Consider the following 2,605-nt stretch of genomic DNA (forward strand, 5'->3'; position numbering starts at 1 on the left):
AAATGTGCTATACAAATAAAGCTGCCTTGCCTTGCCTCCCATCGGTGGTTGGACCCGAAGCGAGCTGAAGCGAGTCGGGTGTCAGCCAGCTAAGCTACAGCAGACGGAATACTCTACACACTAGCATCTCACATCAAGTCCACTGATGTTATTGTTCATCTCAAGTCGATTCTTGCCAGGCATGGCATTCCTGAAACTTTGATGTCCGATAACGGGGTACAAGTTCCTGGACAAGCCTTTGCTTCCTTTGCAGCCTCATATGGATTCAGACATGTCACCAGCAGCCTAAGGTTTCCGCAGAGTAATGGTGAAGCAGAGTGGCCTTCCAGACCTGCTTCTGAAGAAAGCAGCTGACCCGTTTCTGGCTCTACTTGCCTAGAGAGACACACCCCTCCAGAGTGGATACAGCCCAGCTCAGTTTCTTATGGGCCGAAGTCTTCGCACCACGGTGTCGACCCTTCTTTCTCAGCTGGACCCTGTGCTGCCTGACGGCAAAGCTTTGGCTTTGGAGAAAAGAGATAGCAAGGACAACTGAGGAGTCCGAGGGATTTTATGTCGGCAATGTAAGCTGGAGCGACATAGCAGATGATGTTGAGAAGTTGCAGTGAGGAATTAATTTTGGAGCACCATTTTCAGCAGTGCAGAGAGGTAAACTTGATGTGAGATGCTAGTGTGTGGAGTATTCTGTCGCCACTGTCGCACCCTTGCTTGCTCTGGAAGGAACTATTATAACAGTTGGGTCCTTGAAAATTATGTGATCTAGACCTACTCTATCTGTAAAGTGGCTCCAGATAACTCCTTATATGAATTGATACAATAAATAAAATTTAATTGAACTGAATTGAATAGTGGCCAACACTAACGTTAGTGTTAGCCATTTGCTTGTGCCAAAAACAGGACTAAAAGAGCTCTACGGCAAACAGATATGCTCAGCGAGCTGTTATTCGGTGGAAGCTGACAGAAGGTAGCCGGTCGTCTCAAAGCTACCAAGTGATTGGCGGAGACAAGGGAAAAAGTACTTGAAAGAGTCCGGTAGTCATGGCAGACAAAGGTCCAGTCGGGAGTTTGGATGGAGAGTCCACTGAAGTTCACTGTGGTCTGAAGGGATCATCCTCGCTAGATCACTAGCTAGCGGTAACCGTTAGTTGGGAGGTTGACAGGTAACGTAAGCCAGCTGAAGCTAACAGTCGATCAACGGTGAGTAACGTACGTTACACAGGCTGGCAGCAGAACAAAGTCCAGAATTGATAGTTAAAGCAGGGGACCAACACCTAATCTAAAACGTAAGTTACTTAATTTACTAAAAAAACAAAAGAAATATAAATTTTGCTGATTGTGAAGCAGCGATAATCACACCAGCATCCTCACGTTCCATAGACTTTACAGGACAAACTGTAGTTAGCTGCTGTTAGCTAATTAGCTTGGTTAACTATTGTTAACTGCTGTCCAATTAGCCAACCCAGCCCAGTGGTGCTAAGAGCCAAACCCGCCTCCTCTGTAAGTCTCGGATGCTGTTTTTGGTCCCCTCTGGCCGCTTTCACTGAGAACTCGGTTAACAGTTACTGCAGAGCAAATCTGCATTGCAGGAATAGCGAAGACTTGTCCCTCACTACTCTGCCTCGTATTAACTTACCCTGGAATTCTCAACCTAACCAAGCTCACTCACCCAGAGACCCAGAGACGGTTTAGAACTGAGACGCCCTGACTCAGAGTCTTGCTCAATGTCAAGTTGTCATAACAAACAACCTAAAACAAACACTAAATTAGAAGTTTATAATTTTCTGAATGACAATCAATGAACAGTCACATAGACTCCTTTGTGTTCATGAAATGTGTCATGTTATAGTTATGACGGTGTCATGTCAGTCTTATGCCACACCCCCCTTCAAATAAAATGTTACAGAGTATCGTGTCAAAGACTTTACTTACAGTTCCGATGTAAAGATGTATCCAATGACATTTCTGGAGAGGCTGAGGCTGGCTCCAACGAAACATGCAATTATGACTGCCATGGGGAGACATGTACATGATATAATTAGCAGGGAAGAGGTGAACACAAGGAAGTGGAATATTATGAATGGATGGTTTAAGTGTAAGAAGAAGCTCAAAACTGTGGTGTGTACAATAATTGCAATGATTCCTTTTACATATAAAGTGTTACTATTGATTCAATCTGAGCGATTACAAGGAATCTCTGATATATCTTGTAATGGGTCAAATGTTAAATTTAATTCCTCTCTCTCTGAATTGGAAAAGTCTTTAAAATAAACATTCAAATCAAAGGTTTTAAGAACACAAAGCAGCTAAACTACTACTATCACTCAAGTGAAGGGCATTGCATGCATCATGTTCAGTATGCATGGGGTCTTACATGAACAAATGATGGGGACTTTGGAAGACAGTTTGGCCTGCTCTATGTTTCCTGCACCAAGAGCATTCCCAACCCGTACACTGGCAGCCGCAGCAAATCCAAGTGGGAACTATGGGAGGAAATAGAGCCGTTATTACCAATAGTGTATTAGTGCTACTTTTGCTTAACCATTATTTTACTACAGTCCCTGACAAAAGTCTTGTCGCTTATCTATTTTGTAGAAACACCTGCTAT

The 2,605-nt window shown here is 43.6% G+C and overlaps 1 protein-coding gene across 1 annotated transcript in view; it reads right to left on the reverse strand.

Moving 5' to 3' along the window:
* Positions 1 to 2,605, reverse strand: part of LOC116702087 (multidrug and toxin extrusion protein 1-like) — a 35,172-nt gene that overhangs the window by 4,395 nt on the left and 28,172 nt on the right. Inside the window, 2 exon segments of the mRNA XM_032536236.1 lie at positions 1,930 to 2,005; positions 2,372 to 2,480. Of these exon segments, the coding sequence (XP_032392127.1) occupies positions 1,930 to 2,005; positions 2,372 to 2,480 (185 nt within the window).

The sequence above is a fragment of the Etheostoma spectabile genome, chromosome 2 (assembly GCF_008692095.1).
Source record: "Etheostoma spectabile isolate EspeVRDwgs_2016 chromosome 2, UIUC_Espe_1.0, whole genome shotgun sequence".
NCBI lineage: Eukaryota > Metazoa > Chordata > Actinopteri > Perciformes > Percidae > Etheostoma > Etheostoma spectabile.